The sequence below is a fragment of the Zootermopsis nevadensis genome, unplaced genomic scaffold (genome assembly GCF_977971745.1).
Source record: "Zootermopsis nevadensis isolate Lab colony 2312 unplaced genomic scaffold, Znev_1.0 Znev_ptg000023l, whole genome shotgun sequence".
In the NCBI taxonomy this organism is placed as follows: domain Eukaryota; kingdom Metazoa; phylum Arthropoda; class Insecta; order Blattodea; family Termopsidae; genus Zootermopsis; species Zootermopsis nevadensis.
The window spans coordinates 6,988,729-7,007,015 of NW_028259155.1; the positions used below are offsets into that span (position 1 = coordinate 6,988,729).

An 18,287-nucleotide genomic window follows, 5' to 3' on the forward strand; every position below is an offset into this window, starting at 1 on the left:
GGTGCTCTCGACCCTGGTACACAGGGCTAAAACCCTTTGCGACCACGACAGCCTACAGAGTGAACTGGAGGCACTCACCACCACCTTCAGGAAAAACGGATACAGCAACCGTCAGATTCAGAAAGCTCTCAATCCGCCTGCGAGGCTGCCACCGCCTACTGAAAAACCAGCCTCGGTTGCCTTCCTGCCCTACGTCGGGACGACCTTCAACCGCATAAGCAGGTTGCTGGCCAGGCACATCAAGTCTGTTGGTCTTCCGCCAAAGAAAATTCCCAGTTTTCTCCGGCCGGTAAAGGACGACCTAGGACTGAAGACGCCTGGCGTATACAGAGTTCCCTGCGAGTGCGGAAAAGTCTACATCGGCCAGACAGGCCGTTCCGTTGAGGCCAGGATCAAGGAGCACGAACGCCACATCCGGCTCGGGCAGCCCGAGAAATCTGCGGTTGCTGAACACCGCTTCAACTTGGAGCACAAGATACAGCTAGAGGACACTTCTATCCTCTCCTCAAAAACCGGCTACATGGACCGGTTAATCAGGGAAGCCATCGAGATCGAACTTCATCCTGATAACTTTAACAGGGAAGATGGACTTCACCTGAGCCGGTCCTGGAAGCCTCTTATCCACACACTCCGAGGACTCCGAGAACGAGCAAGAGTGCGCCGCCAGAACCAACCAGACCACTAACTCGGCCCCTTTCAGGGCCTTTATCCATACAACTACACTCACCTTTCTCTCTCTACTTTCTCTCCCTCTCCCACCCTCGCCCACGTGCTACCATTGGTCCACTACCATACCTGCTCCCATTGGCTCGGGGCAGGCTACACCTTTCACTTCCCTGCCTATAAAATCCAACTCCTCACACCCTATTGGCATATTCATCGCCCTGATGACGGAGGCAGTATGACCTCTGAAACGTTGGTTAACATCGACCAGACTACACAGCGCAATAACCCAGAAGACAGAAATCTTCATGTTTCCACTTCCTTTCTTCAAGTAGTCGCGACGAGTTCTCCGTAGATGGCAGCAGTAGTCTGTAACGTAGATCTTCCATCAAGAACTTTGCCTTCGCTAGCTCGTTGGCCAGTCTTGATGGCGCGTATTTTGAAATTCCAAGAGTAATGACAACATATGTATCAAAAATTATATTCTTTGAATGTAATGACTGGGAAAATTTGTGACTATTCTTGTAAACGTTATGATGAAATATACTACAATATACTGTATTCCAGGAGGAATATTATAATATATAGTATTTCCCCTTAATTTTTAATGGGTGTTACTCTAGTAGCTGAAATAAAATGCTCCTGTCCATCAACAAATGCAAATATAATTTTTGTATTTAATGAATCATCCTACATACTCATATAGTTTTGTAATATATACTAATATATGTTCTTTAAACTATACATTATACAGTAATCAAATGATATATACATATATATATCATTAGAAAGCCTCAATGGAAATAAGAAACTCTATAAATTATTGCTTTTAAAAATTATTTACTGACGATACATTCATTAGGAGCTTAAAAGATACAGAGAGAGAGAAAGAAAAAATAGACGTGTACAGTCTACATAATAAAATTCTGTTGAGAAATGTTTCTCTATACGGCACACTTTAATTCAGATTTCTATTAAAACGGCACATAGAATATAAAAAAAAAATATGGGGACAGAATGACACAATAATGACACTCACACACATGTGCACAGATATATAACGTATGAGTAAGCTATTTCAAAATCCAACATATTTAATAGCAGTATCATTGCAATATCTTCATGAGATAGATAATTGCACTTGCATCCACTGTAGTAAATGCAGCAAAGTTGCTGGAAGCTGAAACTTTCTTAACTTCTATAGTATATAGTGTTAAGAATTTGATGTTGCCCTGTGCATGGATGGGTGTTTCAAGGCTTACTATACAAAGAATAATTTGTGAAGTAACATAAAATGTGTATTTATAGCTTTAGAGTTTAGAGGGAACTCATATTTTTATTTTATGTAAATTAAATAAAAAGCATGGACATTATTTCAGTTCAAAAATCATGTAATTTGTACCCTTGCTTGAGGAAAATTTATATACACCTCATCCTACAGCCTGATGTTCAAATGCCCATGCTTTAAAGGATGAAGGAAAGCATTTTCTGTGGTCTGAGACTCTTATAAATAGGTAGTAAGAGAATCTTTACTTCCTTCACAGATTAGTGAGGGCTTTATGGAGCACGAGTCATTGTGTTTAATAGCGAAATGTGTTGGAGTTGAAGTGTCTCAGCTGCCTTCTCAAGCCAAGAACATTCATCGGTTATGTAAAGGTAATATTACTTATGATTTCAGGGTCTGACAATGGTGAGTATGAAGATGGTTGTCTTCTGGGTTGTTGCACATTGTAGTCAGGTAGAAGTTCAACTTTTTAGAGGTGCTTGCTGCCTCTGAAGCATCAGTGAAGTTCTGCCAGACTACATGGTGCATTAACCTAAAAGAAGACAGCCATATTTGTAATATGACATATTAAAAAGGATTAGGGGAAAGCATTGGCGACAGACATATTGTCAGTAACATTTATCATACTTAATAAGGAAATGAGTAAGTAACGAGTCTTAAAAATCTTTTAATATTTCATAAGAAAATGCTCAAATGAATCATGGTAAGATAACTTATGTGAGAAAGTGAGCAAGGCACAGAAATTCTTTTGAAAGTATGATACTAGACACTCTGCCTATGGAGAACAGGCTCTTAAAATTTCTATGAGAATGTTATTAAAATTATATAAAAATGTTACTGTAACATTGTAAATCATTAGAGACACAGTCCTCGAATAATATGCCTCGTTTAGTATATGACATAAGTATTGGAATGCTGCTGACAGTTCTGTGATATAGCAGCCTGCTCTGTATAATATTAACAGTATGCAATTAAGAATTTGGTGATAGGAAATTATTGAATAGCAGAAGTGAAATTGTTGCAGTTTAAAAAATTAAAGGACAGGACATTGATTACTATTACATTTGTTCTCTTGCCAGGTGAATACTTAGTATGTAGTTCAATATTGAAAGGTGCTATATTGATGTATATAAGCAGTAGTACAGTATTAACAGTATGGTAAGTCCATTCTCTGTACTTTTATTGTCTCTTGTGCTCCATTTTCTTGTCTGTATGTGTTGTAATATTCTTATTAACTACACTAAATGAAAACTCACACTGATGACAAGAGATTTCGGTTATGGTAAGAAGTATAATACTTGTGCAATTACATATAGTCATGAACAAGTTTAATTGCTTATCTTCTATAAAAATATGTTAATATTTTAGGGGTTCCCATGGTGATTGCATTAATTGGAGCACAATTAGCAGAAAATAGAGATGATGTTCTGCGCAATTCTGGACAATGGGATTATTACCTTGATAAGCTAGTGAGGTGTGATTATGGGTATGTTAAACCTTTATTGTCACTAATCTAATTCTAGTTAATAACTCCAAAATGCATGTGAATTATTTTTCAATGTATTTATTATGTCATGCTGAAGGATGTGTGCACAGTTGTGCTTCTTAGTATTACTGTATGTTGTGTAATGTTTGTACATATTTGGTTATTTAATTTTCAGTTTCTTTGTTAGGTGACAGTAAAATGCAGTTAAATTCTCAAGTGTGTATTAAGAGAGATCAAGCTATAAACATTTATATTATTTTGACTCAAGTGGGCTCCCAAAATCATATCACATAATTTATTCTTCTTCTTCCTTGGCTATACAACCCAGTTGTGGGTCTTTGCTACCCCCTTTCAGAGGTTTACTAATCTTTGAAGTGTGCATTTGTGAGTAGTGATTGGCCTCTGCCAGAGCCATCTAGCAGTGAATCAGGAGAGACTTGGGTGAGAAATGGCCGCTGAATTTTTCTTACAAAGCATCTCGTTCATGCTCATAAGGTTCTTTTACATGTCGTAAATCTACAGCTTGGGATCGCTGACTTTACTTCCCCTCCGATGGAAGTTGTGCTATGCATTTTTAATTCAAAAAATGTTGAATTCCTGATAGATGTAGGCCTGCAGTGGGGTAAAGAAGCTATAAGCATTTTGTGATGTAAAGGACATTTTCAGTGCAAAGAAAGTTGGAAATTTTTTAAACAGGCAAACAGATGAATCTGTAATTGTTTTCATATTTTCTACCTTCATGATTTATAATTTTATTGCACTGTTAACTTGGACTTTTGCTATTAGTTTTCCTTTGATTTGTCTCAGTACTTATTTGCTCGACTAACTTAGATTGAATAGAAACATTGTGATTGCACGGTCCACATAACCAGTGTGTGTTGTAAATTGAGAATGGATCAGATGGTTTGTTTGTTTTGGTTTTTTATATATAAAAATGTGTGTCGTAGAATGTTTTATAGAGACCTGACTTGTAATAAATGTATCTCCAAAGCTAATTTAGGAGTTGTAATAAATCAAATTCCATACAGCAGGAACACATGAAAAGTTTCTGTAGAAATACTTCTCTCTCTTACTCCAGACTGGTGCTGCATCTATAAGTTGAACTGAATGTTACTCCACAAGAAAATATGATGTGTTATTTCTGGTGTGATGCTACAGTATATCTGGTAGTTGTTTGAAGATGATACAGAATGAAATTTGAAAGGATTCACCTTCTAAATAACTCTACTAAGGATTAAGGAGTTGTACTCAAAGCAAATTAAGGAAGGTTATCTGTTCTTTGTTGAAGCAAATGGTCTATTGGTACATTTTTCTTTGCCTACCTGGATCAGTATTACTATTATCTGTTTCTTATCTTGGAGAACTGGTTGTGGCAACAGCTTCTTCAGGATATTCTGCAGGGAATTAGGTTTCAACAAGTCAGATCTCTACCCTTCTGCCATGTGCCATTGGGTCAGTTCCTTTGTTACACCAGAAGGGTGGGTTAGGCAAGCAGGACTAGTCCTTGGTCTCTGAAGTCTCTCAGGCTTACCCTGTTATACTTCTTTTGGGGGTATTCCAAGAAATGTGTCTACAATTTCACAATTGTCATCAGCATTTACTGAAATGAAGGAACAGATTCATTAATGTGTGTGTGATATGTAGTATTTGGCAGACATTTGAATATGTATCATGTCACTAGAGGTGCCCATGTATGGAACAATTTCAAATTTTCATGTTTGTGTAATTTTCTGTTCCAGAAATTTAAATAAAAGCAGTATTTCTCAAGAGAATGGCATAGCAGGTGCAATTGGACTTTGTATAGAAAACTTGCCAGATGAAATAAAATGCTGCTATCAGGACTTTGCTCTCTTTGTTGAGGATGTGAATATCAAACCTGAGGTTAAGTCATTATTCTTTAAAGTATGTACATTTGTTTATTGTCATTAACATGTAATTTTCAGGCTTTGCTTGCAGAACTGAATTTTTAACTTTTTTCCAGTGATTTAAAGCTATTTTATATTTAAGTATATCAGATCATACAGATTTTCTTACTATGTTCTACTGCATTTCTTGTCATTAAGAGTTAAAATATGTATGAATAATTGCTACTGCCTCTTGTTACAGTATTGTAGTTTATTTATTGACTACAATTTAAATTGCATTATAATAATTAAATCAATTTGAATTTTGGTTGTTTTGAATACAGTCTACATTTTTCCCCAACACTTACAGACACAAATTAGTGATCTGTAAATGTGGATTTAATTATGTTTGTTCATTTTATAAATTTACTTATTGCAGGTGCTGGGAATTCTTTGGTTACGAAATAAATATGAAGTAGAAGATATAATGAGTGAGTTTATTAAGAAATCGCTTGCAGTGTCCAAATGGAATGAGTTGTTGAATAGTTATGTATATTGGATCCATGACTTACTTTTATACTACCTAAAATGTGAGCTATCAGATGAAGAAAAGAAGGTTTGTAATTACACTGGCACTTTTACATGTGTATTCTTAAATCTCTGAATTTGAATTGCTGTTTGAAGTGAATAGCCGTGAATATGAGGAATAGACACATTGAAGGTAGGATTCAGCTCCACACCTAGCAGATGGATTTTAAGGAAAAAATATAACTGGATTTAAATTTTGCATGCTACCCTATAATTCCAGGCATTTACTTAAGACTACAGACACATTTTGCAATGCCTACACAAATAAAGTGGTATCATCACTCCCCTTTGGTTAATTGTGTGAAACTAGCAGGTGTACAAGTTATGAGCAGAGGAAACTTGTTACTCTTCATGATAGCATGAAGTGTACAAGTGCATGAAAATGTTGCCACATGTATAGAGTGAAAAATACTAGAGACAACTATTCTTGAGTAACTGTACCCCCTCCCCTCAGTGTCTGTTCTTCCATCATATATGAAATGAGATTTACTAGGAAGAAATTATGGTACCTACATTTTTTTAGTTCCTTTACCTGAACAATAATTGTGGTGTCAGAACTGTGACATTGTTTATTTCTACCCATCACTTTCACACACAGAATCAACATAATTCACTGGGATGATACACTACAGACTTGTTTATAATTAATAATCTTCATTGATAGAAAGGGGATCTGGGGTAGCCGAGTCAGTATAGTGACTGATTATAGACTGGACAGCCGGGGTTTGATCCCCAACATCAAAGGGTTTTTCCTCTTGCCTCTGCATTCATACTGGCCCTGGGACTCACCCAGCCTCCTGTCCAATGCGTACCAGGGTCCTCTCCTGAGGGCTGCCAGGGCATTACACTGACTACCTGCCCCTATCTAGTGTTGAGGTTAACAATGAGTAGGAGCTATATGTCTTCTTCCCCCCAAGTGCCTACATGGTGTGTAGTGGGACATAAGAATGATAATAATACAAAAATAGAAGTTGCATATAAATATAAATGCTTATTTAAACATGGATTTTCATGCTATTTCTCCAATTTTCTTTTTACTATTGATAATTATTTTCATAGCTATCATTCAGCAATCAGTAATTAAATCAGTTGAAGCAGTATAATTTAAAACCAGTTTGTTATTAAGAAGGTAGATAATATTTCCATAAAACTAATTAATTACAGATGTATTCTGGCCAGAGAACAATAATTTTAACTTGTTCATTAAATTTCTTCTATTCTACCTGAGCATTTGTGGGTATGTGGTTGTATGTTGCAATTATATGATGTTTTTGCTTATTTTAGGACCTGCATAAGAAACTTCTGGAGTCTTACAGATCTATTTCTGGTGTAAACTTTTCAAATCTTCCAAATGACAACTACATCTACTCTTACATTGGCTACTATTTGCATGAAGCTCAGATGTGGTCTGAATTTCCAAAGCTGTACCTGGATCTTGAGTTTATTGTTGCTAAATTGAAAGTTACAGGTCCAGGAGATATTTTAGTGGATTACAGGAAGAACAGTGCATTCATTGTTGGAGATGTAACTAGAGAAATAGTTTGATCTTTGTGAGGTATATTGGGGAAGTATTTATCACAATACGGATATTTTCATCTAAGGTTGCTTATGTTTGTCCCTAAAGTTTGGGACTGAAAAATGTAGTCCAACTGATATTACACAGTGATGAGCCTGGCCACTATAAAAAATTGTTGCCTGCTGGCAGTAAGTTGAGAAAAGTTTGTAATAAATTCTGTGAAATATAAATTGAAGGGACATACTTTGTTTTGCACTAAAATGTATTTCATATTCATGTAAGCAGTTAATATTGTTATTTCAGTTGTGTACTTGATTACTTTCTATACTTGGATGAAGTATTTTAGATGTCTGTCAGATTTAACACAGTTATTGTAACTTTTTGTTCCTTATCCAATACCTGACCACTAGATCATTTGTAGATACAAAATCTTCAATGATTTAAGTCTAAAAGTCTATAGTTTTTTTATTGCCACCTAAAGCCATTCTGTCATGCTTATCTTTGCCGCTGCGCAGCACCATTTCTCTACCTCAGCCACTTGGCTATTTTTATTGAATTCTTTCTCTTATCATGGAAGCATACCATGCTTATTTTAAGTGTTAATTATTTTAGTGAAATATAAGAAGTTGTCACACTCCTTAATGGAAATAGGAAAGCAACACACGTCATCCTGATGTCTCAGCCTGTCATCATTTACAGTTGACACTGCGATTGTATTTAATTTGATGTTTTAATAAAGTTATGCAAATGTAAATTGGAAAGTGATGATTATAATAACAGCATTAAAATCCCTATATAGATGACAGTATGATTGTTTATTGCACAGCTTGGATTATTGTAAACCCTCTAGGCTCTTGTATTACTATTGGAGGAACTTGGATAATTAAAGCATGTCAGTTTCCCTTTTCATTTGTATTTTAAGTTACAAATCGAAGAACTGGATGAGACATAGTGTCATATTTGGTAGCTGGGAAAAACTGGTAACAAATTTAATAGATAAAGATGTTATCTTTCCAGGATGAACATCTCACATCTGTGCTACAAGTCTTTGAACAGTTTATACAGTCACGTGGCTTAGATTTACACAAGTACCAAAATACAGATATTGTTCAGTGTGGATTGCAGGAACATAGAAATAGTCACGTTTACAAGAAAGCATTGAAGATAGCTAAGGAACGGCCTAATAAACTTTATCTGGAATTCTTGTAAGTTATGTGTAATTGTTATTTGATTATGTTTGTAGAATAAGAGTGGTGGACCTTTTTGCTGCCTTCTGCCAGATATATATCATACGTTACCAATGAAAACTATTGCCAGCCATCTGTATTGTTCCGTTACAGCTTTGGTCAACTTCTTAGCATATCTGTTGCTGTACATTTTTAGACAGTTCTTGAAGTCTGGGTTTTCAGATGCTTGTTTTGATAGTGACAAAAATGGCACTGATTTTATTTGTGACATGGCTTCTTAGATCAGATTAAGTAATGAGCAATATTTTAAAGAAAATAGATTTTATATTGTTGTCTTGTAGCTTTCTTTCTGTGGATAATCATACCTTTCAGTATTCAAGGTAAAAACTTAAAAGTAACAGAAAAAATCTGTCTTGCATGGAACAGTAATTATAATTCTTCTTCTGCCGCATGGTCCTGGCAACATGGCCATTTAGGTTGCGCTTGAGCTGACCACTTCTTTAAACTGTCCATTATAAGCAAATGTTCTGCCACTATTTATGCATGCCCGCAAGTTCTACTCACATTCCATCCATAATTTACTAAGCCTGCATACATGTGTAAGAATAAATGCACTGAATTGTACTGAACTTACAAAATAGAAATACAGTTAAACCAACTTTTATATACATATGCTGTGTTAACAGGCTGGTTCTAAACACTATGATTGGAACACACATATAACAAATTGTTATTGTTATTTTTGTCTTTGTTTTTCAGAATGATAAGTAATGTTGAGAAAGTCAATCCATGCTCTCTTCCTGTTTCATTCTTTGACAAGTCATGAACTTCACAGAGATGTATTCTTTCTTCTATGGTGCAACAGCCCGAAGTTGAGCCTTGGCCTCCTCCCATGTGGGAGATTTCCTTGTCTTTGAAGTGTGCATTTATGAGTAGTGAGTGGCAAGCCCACTGCCTCTGCACATTTCTACTCAATCCTGATTTGTCTGCTAGAGCCATCTAGTAGTGAACCAGGAGAGACTTGGGTGAGAAATTGCCGCTGAATTTTGCTTATGAAACATCTCGTTCATGCTCGTAAGGTTCTTTTACATGCTGTAAATCTATGACTAGGACCGCCAGCTTTACGTCCCCTCTAAAGGAGGTTGTGCTATGGATTTTTATCATCCTTAAAAATCCATCGACCTTTGCTGGTTTTGAACCCGCAAACCTTGGGTCCAGTGGCGAGCATGCTAACCTCTAGTCCACCAAGGGCAACACAGAGATGTATTACTTCAAGCTTTATGTTCAAGTATAAGAACTTTTATTTAGCTGCAATAATTAGTGTTGAGTTGATTGCTTTGTAACTTAATGTGAAGGACAAGTATAGAAAATTGTCATCTCTCATTCACTCATCAAATAACACATTGAAACAAGCTACATCAGTGCATTAAAAGGTAGAACAACACATGGTAAATGAAGAAGGACTGTATCACCAATACCTACACTTTTGTGACATTAATAATTTTGGTACAGCCACTGGCTTGATCAGATCATGTAACACTTCTTATCTGTCTGTTTGTCACACCAACATGCTGGTAATGGAAGTAGTATTGGCCCAATATTAAAAATTTGTAGAAAAATAACTGCCCTTATTGACGTGAACTGATGAACTGTGACCCATTCTTCTAGTTTTAGTGGGTGTGAGCAGGATTCATAACCTCTTGATGAAACAGGGCTCTGTTATTCAAAACAAACATTGAACTAACTGCTCCCAAGTGTTTGGTTTTAATTCATTAAGGGCATGGTCAAGATACAAAGACGCCTGTTTCCTGTTACCAAATGAAGTGATTATGAGTTTAGAGCCAGAAACTTATATCTGAGCTCAGACCAAAACATTGATCTTCAGATATATCTTGAAGCCGTGAAACTGTTTAAAATTATGAGGAGGAATGAGGACTGTATCCCGATGTTGGATGAGGGTGTTTTGAAAACAGAAGTTATAAAAAGTAAAATGAATAAAACAGTTTGACATTCTCTCAACATAAAGCATGTTAGTCATTCACTGTGAATATATCAGTTGATAAATTCAGAAGAAATTGTGTCTTAACTGCTCATCTAATTTGTCTCTTTCTTCGTTTACAAGTGCAAGGCAACCAAATGTTTTTATAGTGAAACTAAAAGTAAAAATTGTCTTATTATAATTGGGTAAGTATATTCTGTTATTTGCTTTGAGGAACTGCGGAAAATAAATTTTAGTACTATAGTGAGTAAATGTTTGTATAACTTTTTTTTTTGTAGCTACAACTGCTCTGTTTTAAAATGCTGTAATAATAATTACAATTGTCATTTTCATTACAGGTTGTGCTCTGAAGACTCCATCTCCTCGTATAAGGCAGGACAGTTGGAGTAATATGTTTTGCAGTGATACTGGTGGTGACAGAAGTTACTTAACATTCAGTGGTCATCAGAGTACCATACTGTATGCCACATTCTCCAGTGCTGGTGATGAGTGGTGTCATGTTCTAGTGATGGCTGTGTTAAGGTATTCTTCTTCATAGCATGTCTAAATGATAGTATGTTTTTTGCTATTTTGCATACTTTTGCAGATTTTTCAGTCTTCGTAATTTTCATAGTCAGGTGTTCATTTTCAATTTTGTGCTGTGTGGAGTGTCTTACATCTGCAAAAGAAAATCTACAAAACAAATCAGTGAATCAAATAAATAGTTGCATTTGAAATATATAATAGTTTTAAAATATAAATGACAATAAAAAACCTGAAAATGATGCAATAATAGCATCGAAACATGTCGTTAATAATAATAAGCGCCGGAAAAATGTAACATCGTAATACGATGAAAAGCGCTATAAAATTATAACATAATATAACTTACTGTGATATTTATATTACAGATGTTATAGTGTTATTTTAACAACAACATTTTAAATTAAATTACGTTTGTGTATAGACTGGAATAATAAATACATACTTAACATGACATGTGTTTCAAATAATTTTATGGTTTTAATATTCCTGTGATTTACAAGTTTGTCTTAAACCAATTTTTAAACAGTGATTTGTTTTTGACCTAAATGAAAACTGCTGATATCAATAAAATCACCAGATGTTAGGAAGATTGTGACAGTACAGTAGCACAATAGTAAATGATCCAGTAAGGAGAAAAGTATGAACCAGTGTTCTGATTGCATTTGTAAGTTCCAGTAAATTGGTTTGGCTGACAGAAATATATTTCTGTTAAACTTTTAAAAGTCAAGTAATGAATCTTGCAAGAAACTGTGCATTCTCATATCTTGTGTCCCAAATCCAGGGTGAAGTCATGCCTTAACAGGAATGGGTATGTGCAGTCTGTAACATGGTACATGGTGAGGAATTTAAAGGTATGAATTTGGGGTAGCATCTAGTGGCATGTATAAAATTTCTTCAGGATCTATCCAGCAGTTCTCGGGTAGAAACTTGCAGACAGACATATCAGCCCTGAGTTGGTTACTTTCTGCCATACCAGCCCATTGAGTGTAATGTATTTTATATAATTATCAGAGTAAACAGCAGTTATTTCCCTAAATCTTACTACTTTGAAAGTGATTTTAAATTATTTTTATGTTTCTTGGCAAAGCTTTAACTTCTTCAGATTGCATTTTGTATGATATTTGGTTAAGCTGTAGCTTGTCCGAATTGTATTATGAAACCAACAAAGCTTATTAATTCAGATAATCTGTTCTTCTGAAATTTGTGGTTCATTGGTTGGTTGGTTCTGGTTAGGTGTGATTATGTTTAATAAATTTTTGTTATGTGTGTTAATTCTTTTTTCAGGTTTGGTACTGTGAGACTGGAATTGTAAGACTGACATTTCAAGTTCCTTCTCCAGGAAGATTTGCAAATAGCTGCATATTTTCTGATGATTGCTCATTGATATTATTTGGTGGTGATGATGAGTTCGTTTATGCTTATGACAATAATACTGGTCTTTCTGTAACAAGTTTCAAAACTTGTGGTTGTATCATTGCTCTTTTGAGTATTGCAGGTAAATATGCAGTCTGGATATTAAAAGCTGTCATGTTTGAATGGTTAGCATTATATCTTGGTTATGTGTTGCTTTGAGTACTGAAAGTTCAGGCATACTTTTTTATGTCATATGTGAAGAATGTATTAGTCTCATAATTTGTACCCTTCATCAAATATTATTATGGTAATCAAATGAAGGAACTAGATGGAAGGTAAGACTTGAGGTTCTCACAGCGGTGAATATGAAGATTTCTGTCTTCTGGGTTATTGCGCTGTGCAATAACCCAGAAGACAGAAATCTTCTTTAGATGGAAGGTCTTCACTGCTGCCCTATGCTCCACTAGGAGTAACAGGAAATAACTAACTAACTAATCAAATGAAGGAGGATGACTGGTGATCACCTTATGAGTTAGTATTTCAACTCTTAGGGTGTCTTATTTACATTTTCAACAGAATTATCTCAAATAATGTTGGCTGTACCATTAACAATGTAAAAAACTGTGGTTTATGCATGGTGAAGCTGCTGTTCATTTTACCTGCAACATAAAGCAGCTTCTGGACTCTTGTCACACATGCTGATGGATGAGATGAACCAAATTGATTCTGTGGTCTGATTTTACATCTACCAAATCCTACCTGTATGGGCATCTAGGGGCATAAATTACTTGGAAAGAGTGAACATGAAGGACTAGCTTTGGCATTTGATTCAGTGGCTGTGACAACAGAAATTTTTCAGTGTACCAGTGCCACAGAGCTCAGCTATGCATTCAAAGTAATAGACGACATTTTCAGAAACTTTTGTCAATACTTTATGAACATTAAAATCCTGTTAAGGTATTTTTAGGAACAAAAATGAATGTGTTTATAATAAGCTGTTTTACTTGTCCCATTTGATTTACTGATGCTTCCAGGTCTCACTAATGAAGACGTTGCAACCCTATGTTTATAGGAACTTTCTGGCTTTGTTTTAGGAACAGAACACAATTATGTTTGATGCATACAATTATGAGGTACCTATTATGTGTCTATTTCTAATTATCTGCGTTTATTATGCAAAAATGCTGATCTAGAAAACATCCTATTGTTATATATCAGAAGAATTACATAATTGCTCTCTGTTACACTTGCCAATTAATTCATGTCATAAATGCATTTACTTTTTCCTCCCTTTATAATTCTTATTTATAGTACCATTTCATATACAATCTTTCACATAAAGTACCCTCCATCACTTTTATGTAGTAGGGTTATCTTGCATGAGGCATCTTTGCAGATTACAGACTTTTAAAATACTGCCTTTTAATATATCCACTTAGCCAGTCAAGTGCAGGAGACTACGAGTTGCATTTGAGAAATCACTATTTACAGCCAAGAAGTGGAGGAAATATGCTTTGAAACTGAAATCAATGGTCTTCTTCTCCATTTGTGCAGACAATTAAAAAGCAAAATTCCCACATTCCTGTTTCCATCACATTTACATTGGGAGAATAATAGGGACATGACTGTAACCTGCGGCAAACATTCTAGGTGTTGAACAGTGCAACTATTGTTGTTTTCCTAATCATGTTGAAGATTCCCAAAAAGATGATTACAGTAGGAAGAAACAATCAGCATTCTAATACACAGAGTTTAAAACTCTGAGACTCTTCTATCTCTCTATAACCTTAACACAACATTTTGTACTGTGATGTTGCCTTTAGTACAGCTCTATAAACAAATTTGTAGAATCAAAACTCTATCCAAGAAGACATTATAAACTGTTTTGTCTAAAACTTAAGTACATGATGGGAGAATGAATTTTGTCTTTTTACCCATTAGACATTGGTGATACATTCCCACCCATAAGGTCAATATGAATGTAAGTTTATCTTTGCATAAGAATCATGGTTTGAAAGTGTCTGGAAGAAGGGATGTAACACTCCATCCACTCTGTCTCAGCAGTAGACGGAAGTGAGTGATCAGCTTTGTGCTCAAGGTGATTTATCCTTTGAAAAGGAACTCCAGGACTGAGTGGGAGAATGGGTGGACTGCAGAGCCAACCTGGATGTTGATGAGAAAATTCTTGCTCATTTCATGAACTGAACCCCAGTTATCCATCATGCGCAACACAATTCCATCCAGGCTCATCCTTTTTGATATGGGGGTCGGTGCATGTAGCTGCATTACTGTATTATTCAGCACTTAAGATAGCAAGGAGATTTATCACAGCATCTTTAAAATGTGGTTCATTGCTACATATATCTTTGTCATGCCCTACGCTTCTGTTCTGCATACCACCTCATCACGCTGACTCTTCTAATAAAATATGTATTCATGTGGTTCTGAATGCCACAATTGTATTTTAATGACATTTCAGCATTTTAATTTAATTTGCATTTAACTTGGTGTTCCTGTTGAATACCAGGTTGGTATTGGTGAATGAGCAAGGTGATGAGTTGTGGATTGTTAACCTTGAAACTTCCTAATTTTGGTGTGTGTTACTAGTAAGTAAATCATGTGAAATTCCAACTTTGTGGCAGATTAGGTGTGTTAGTTCATTTGAAATAGTTTCATAGAATTACAAAAAGTAAATAAACCTCAAAAACATCAACAGTTAAACGTGGTCATTAACTACAAGAATATTTCCAATATTTCTTTCATACCCTTTATGATATTTACAAGTTGCCTTTGGGCCCAAAATTCAATAGCTATGGTTGATAAAGAATGAAACCAGTTAGTGAATCGGAATGCAGGCTGCAAGTGAGCAAGCGAAGGGAGGAAGCTAATGGTCATTACCCATACAAGAGGCATATATTATATTCGTGGCAAGGCTGGTATACTTTTAACCGTACTAATGAGTTGAAAAGGGAAATACACATCTTAAATGGTCCACTGCAATGCTCTAGTGAGTAATGTATAATGACATAACTATTGCTCTGTAACAGAAAACATGCTATTATGGTACAAAATTTAAGTTATGTTAGTTATAGGTTAGAACTTTCTTAGTTTTGAATTTAAAAATAATTTGTTGTGTTGATAGATCCATACAATATCCGGAGTTGAACCAACTTTAAAGCAGTCAGGCAAGGGACCAATCATATTCAAATATTAGGGGACGGAAGGATGTTTTGTGACATTAATTAACCCAGAAAATAACTCAAAAAGTCCGTTTGTTTCTTGACTATTTTTAAACTCTAACGATGTTTTGTTGTAGTCGAAAATTCACAACCTGGGAGTTAAACACCAAACTAAGACTTTCATCAGTGTCTCCTGCACTTGACATCTAGCGGTGAAAGTTTGTATCATAGCATCCGCCATGCCATCTCATGATATAAAACTAAACCACATATGTAATATGGAATTAGATAAATCAGCTGGTAAATAGTAGGAAACACCTATGTTGAAGGTCATGAAAAAGTATTCTTGTTAAATGTATTAATTACTGGCATTACACATACACAGCAATCTGACATGGAGTCCGTCATAAAAATCTCAAGTGAAAGTAGACATCGAAGTACTAAAAGTAATGAATTTGTAAGACTTGAGTTTCTCACAGCAGTGAGTATGAAGATATCCGTCTTCTGGGTTATTGCGCTGTGTAGTCTGGTCGATGTTAACCAACGTTTCAGAGGTCATACTGCCTCCGTCATCGCCCTGATGACGGAGGCAGTATGACCTCTGAAACGTTGGTTAACATCGACCAGACTACACAGCGCAATAACCCGGAAGACGGATATCTTCAGTAATGAATTTGTTGAACTTCCCATTGAGGTTAGAATTGTCAACATCTGTAGTGGCATCTAATCGGTTATGCTTAAGATTATGTAGTGTATGATCTAGAATAGTTTATTGTGACGTGTACTTTAATTTTTCATTTTTAGAAAGTTGTAGCTTATGTGGTCACCTCTTAAAAACATTCTACTAAAACAAATTTTTTTCGTTGCCTTGTTATATTTTAAATGTTTAATGTTATATGTTTTCATATTCCAGATTATAATATACATCCTGGAGTTCCTGCCTTTGTCACACAGAATTAGTGCCTCTCAATTGTGCCATTTGTGGCATATGGCATCGAAAGACCTCAAACCTCATAGCAATGAAGTAGTGGTATTGCAAGATGACCTCACTAGACCACTACAAGTCTTTGAAAATAGTCTTGAAACGTTTCTGAATTTTGTGTTCAAAGAAGTAGAACTAGGAGGAAAGTTAACCAAATTTTGGGATAGATTCTGTCCACAAATGCAGTCTCTTTCCATAAATAGTTGTGATATATCACAAAAGACCTTTGTAGATATTTAGTTAAAGTGCTCACATTTAGAAACTCTCAATGTGAGTGGGTGTTCCTGAACTTTTAAAGTCAGAAAGGGTTCTGGAGCAGAAATCTGATGTTATTCTGCTTAGTAACACTATTTTCAAACTTAGGGAGCTAAGTCATGCTTCAAATACATATTTGTCAGATCTGTCATTGACAGGATGTTAGATCTCTTTCGATTTTGAACTGTATAAGAAGTTTTACCCTGGTGACATGTTAAAATCAACTCCGCCTCTGTGATGTATCTTGATATATCACAGTGCCGGTCCCAAGCCCGGATAAAGGAGGAGGGTGAATGGATGGCTGGTGAGCTTCTAGGAGGATGCCAGTGCCGGACTGACTACCTCAATAAATCTAGAAAAGTGCTCAAGCTGATAATTTTTCAGCACAACCATCAAATCCTACCCTCAAGGAGGGGGGATGAGGGCGAGTACCCAGCGCCTCAAAACTGAGTCTTTCTGGCTATGGTATGGTAACCCAGACAGAAGAGTCCCTGGTCCTCCAGGTTGGGGGTTGAGCGCAGGGCTAACAACCCAGCCTTGTAAAAAAGAATAAAGTTTATAATAATTTAATGAATGAAACCGGACTGTCCTCACGAAGACGAACATTAGCAAGGAACAAGAATAAAAATATGATACTAAATATTGGAACGTGGAATGTGTGCACTCTGTTACAAGTGGGAGCGATGAATGGTATAGCTGATGAAATCATAAAATATAGAATGGAAATTGTCGCTATACAAGAAATTAGATGGAAAAGTAAGGGAATAATTAATAAGGCAAAATTCTCCATATATTATTCTGGGAAACACGATAGACAAGGAGAATGTGGAGTAGGATTTATCGTTACCAGACAAATGCGTAAGGCTGTGCTGGCCTTTATGCCAGTAAGTGAAAGAATATATACACTTAGAGTAAAAGGGAAATTCCATAATAAAACCCTTGTTAATGTCTATGCACCAATCAAGGGGACAGAAGAGGTGGCAGTAGATGGTTTTTATGATGAATTGCAGTCTGTATGTGATAAAATTTCGAAACATGACATGATAATAGTACTTGGTGATTATAATGTGAAGCTTGGGAAAGAAGATGTCTATGTCAAACTATTTGGAAGGAATAGTCTACATGAAGAAACCAATAATAATGGCCTACTGGTAGCACAATTTACAGCTGCAAATAATTTAAGGGTCATGAGCACGTACTTCCCAAGGAAAGATATTCATAAGGGTACTTGGAAAATACCTGCAACAAATAATTTTAATCAAATAGATCATATAATGGTATCTAGAAGATGGGTGACAGATGTGGAAAATGTGCGCACATTCCGAGGGGCAAATTCTGATTCCGACCATTATTTAGTTGGTTTTTTTGAAGCAAAAAATATCTATGGTTATGAAAGGGAAAATGGAAAGAATTAAAAGATGGAAT

General features: G+C 35.7%; 1 protein-coding gene and 1 long non-coding RNA gene across 4 annotated transcripts in view; one reads left to right on the top strand and one right to left on the bottom strand.

Annotated features, from left to right (window-relative positions):
• The first annotated feature begins 2,041 nt into the window (after positions 1-2,041).
• Positions 2,042-9,452, top strand: LOC147872882 (apoptotic protease-activating factor 1-like). Of its 2 annotated transcripts, XM_087354339.1 has the most exons (6): positions 2,044-2,319; positions 3,317-3,434; positions 5,174-5,315; positions 5,718-5,894; positions 8,400-8,587; positions 9,329-9,452. In XM_087354339.1, exons 1-6 carry the CDS (start codon positions 2,223-2,225, stop codon positions 9,393-9,395), a joined length of 789 nt encoding a protein of 262 aa, XP_087210465.1. In that variant the 5' UTR covers positions 2,044-2,222; the 3' UTR covers positions 9,396-9,452. The 2 variants fall into 2 exon arrangements, with proteins under 2 accessions (XP_087210464.1, XP_087210465.1); XM_087354338.1 differs by lacking the exons at positions 8,400-8,587; positions 9,329-9,452 and adding an exon at positions 7,151-7,649 and having other exon boundaries at positions 2,042-2,319.
• LOC110826769 (uncharacterized) overlaps positions 9,430-18,287 on the bottom strand; it is a 78,652-nt gene continuing 69,794 nt past the window's right edge. The window contains exons 8-9 of one of the 2 annotated variants that reach the window (XR_015536659.1): positions 10,887-11,240; positions 9,430-9,568 (exon numbers count right to left, since the gene is read on the bottom strand). This is a non-coding gene — a long non-coding RNA (uncharacterized LOC110826769). Of the gene's footprint in view, positions 9,569-10,816; positions 11,241-18,287 lie in introns of those variants that run through there. The other variant, XR_015536658.1, reaches the window with a different exon arrangement.

Coding starts and splice junctions, on each gene's coding strand:
- LOC147872882 (XM_087354338.1), top strand. CDS start 2,223: ATGGAGCACGAGTCATTGTGTTTAATAGCGAAATGTGTTGGAGTTGAA. Junction 2,320..3,316: donor CATTCATCGGTTATGTAAAG/GTAATATTACTT, acceptor TTAATATTTTAG/GGGTTCCCATGGTGATTGCA. Junction 3,435..5,173: donor CTAGTGAGGTGTGATTATGG/GTATGTTAAACC, acceptor TTTCTGTTCCAG/AAATTTAAATAAAAGCAGTA.